This window comes from Hyperolius riggenbachi, chromosome 1 (genome assembly GCF_040937935.1).
Source record: "Hyperolius riggenbachi isolate aHypRig1 chromosome 1, aHypRig1.pri, whole genome shotgun sequence".
In the NCBI taxonomy this organism is placed as follows: domain Eukaryota; kingdom Metazoa; phylum Chordata; class Amphibia; order Anura; family Hyperoliidae; genus Hyperolius; species Hyperolius riggenbachi.
This window is the reverse complement of record NC_090646.1, coordinates 18,556,524-18,558,028: the sequence shown is the minus strand read 5'-3', so window position 1 is coordinate 18,558,028 and position 1,505 is coordinate 18,556,524. Positions and strand designations below refer to the sequence as shown.

Sequence of the window (1,505 nt, the reverse complement as noted above, 5' to 3'; positions counted from 1 at the left end):
GCATCCCTTCAAAATAACTCAATGCATAGCAATTAATGTCAAAAGTGACAGACTACCATTTATATTTACTTTAAAGATTGCTTTTTTAATTTTCTTCTGATACTTTGATAAATTATTCTATTATTATTATTATTATTATTATTATTATTATTATTATTATTATCATCATCATCATTATCATTATTATAATGGTAATTTCCTCTGCCTGCAGACAGTGAGAACTGCATGAAATGTCCTGATGAAGAATATCCAAATGGGAAGAAGGATTGTTGTGTTCCAAAACTGATGGAGTTCCTCTCCTACACGGATGATACAATTACTGCAGTATTTTCATCTGTCTCCATCCTCTGTTGCCTTCTGGCTGCTTTAATACTCGGGATGTTTGTTTACTACCAGGACACTCCCATTGTTAAGGCCAACAACAGGAACCTGAGCTATCTTCTCCTGGTGTCCATCATGCTGAGCTTCCTCTGTGTCTTCTTGTTCCTTGGTCCTCCAGTAGATGTAACCTGCATGCTGCGTGTGACATCTTTTGGTGTCATCTTCTCAGCAGCTGTCTCTTCACTACTGGCTAAAAGTATCATGATCTGCATTGCTTTCAGAGCCAGCAAGCCAGGGAGTTTCTGGAAGAAATGGATTGGAACAAAATTATCTAATTCTATAGTATGTGTCTGCTTGTTGGTCCAAGTAATTATCTGTGTCACTTGGTTATCTGTATCTCCCCCCTTTGTAGAAAGAGACACTCATTCTTATCAGGAAACTATCATAGTTCAATGTAATGAAGGATCAGTTATCGGGTTCTACACTGTTCTAGGATATATGGGGGTTCTAGCAGCCATTAGTTTCATTATAGCTTTCTTAGCCAGAACATTACCGGACAGCTTTAATGAAGCCAAGTACATCACGTTCAGCATGCTGGTGTTCTGCAGTGTCTGGATTGCCATGATCCCGGCCTATCTCAGCACTAAAGGGAAAAACATGGTGGCTGTGCAGGTTTTTGCTATTATGGCATCAAGTGCTGGACTCCTTGGCTGTATTTTTTTCCCAAAATGTTACATAATTCTGTTTAGACCTGACCTCAATACAAAAATAGGTTTGCTTAGAGACAGGAAAACATAATTGTATAGTGCTGTGTAGGTGTTGATGACTTTGTAAAACAAAACTTAATGTGTAAATTAGTCAATAAAATACATTCTGAATGATGAATAGGTAAGATTTTTCTAGATTGTTTTACTCTTGTTGCACATAATATTTAATGTGTCTTTTACTATAGTCTAAACTTGGATGTTCATTTGTTGTATTGCAGACAGGCATTAGTGGTGCGTTCAACACTAAATTAGTGAACATTAAATATCAGAAAATGTGAAAATGTGATGGAAGTTACATTTGTTGTATTGCCTTGCACACACTTAAAGCGGTATTGTAACATTCTCTGGAGACGCAGCTGCGGGCAGTCAGGATGCCCCCGCAGCTGCTTCGGTTTCCCTGTCGGGCATTTCTCCTGT

The 1,505-nt window shown here is 38.0% G+C and overlaps 1 protein-coding gene across 1 annotated transcript; it reads left to right on the top strand.

Moving 5' to 3' along the window:
- The first annotated feature begins 225 nt into the window (after positions 1-225).
- On the top strand, positions 226-1,119 carry LOC137506348 (vomeronasal type-2 receptor 26-like). The gene has a single exon (XM_068233634.1). The coding sequence runs from the start codon at positions 226-228 to the stop codon at positions 1,117-1,119; it is 894 nt and encodes a 297-aa protein (XP_068089735.1).
- The last annotated feature ends 386 nt before the right edge of the window (positions 1,120-1,505 follow it).

What these genes read in the sequence shown, in the direction of transcription:
- LOC137506348 (XM_068233634.1), top strand. Translation starts at nt 226, where the DNA reads ATGAAATGTCCTGATGAAGAATATCCAAATGGGAAGAAGGATTGTTGT.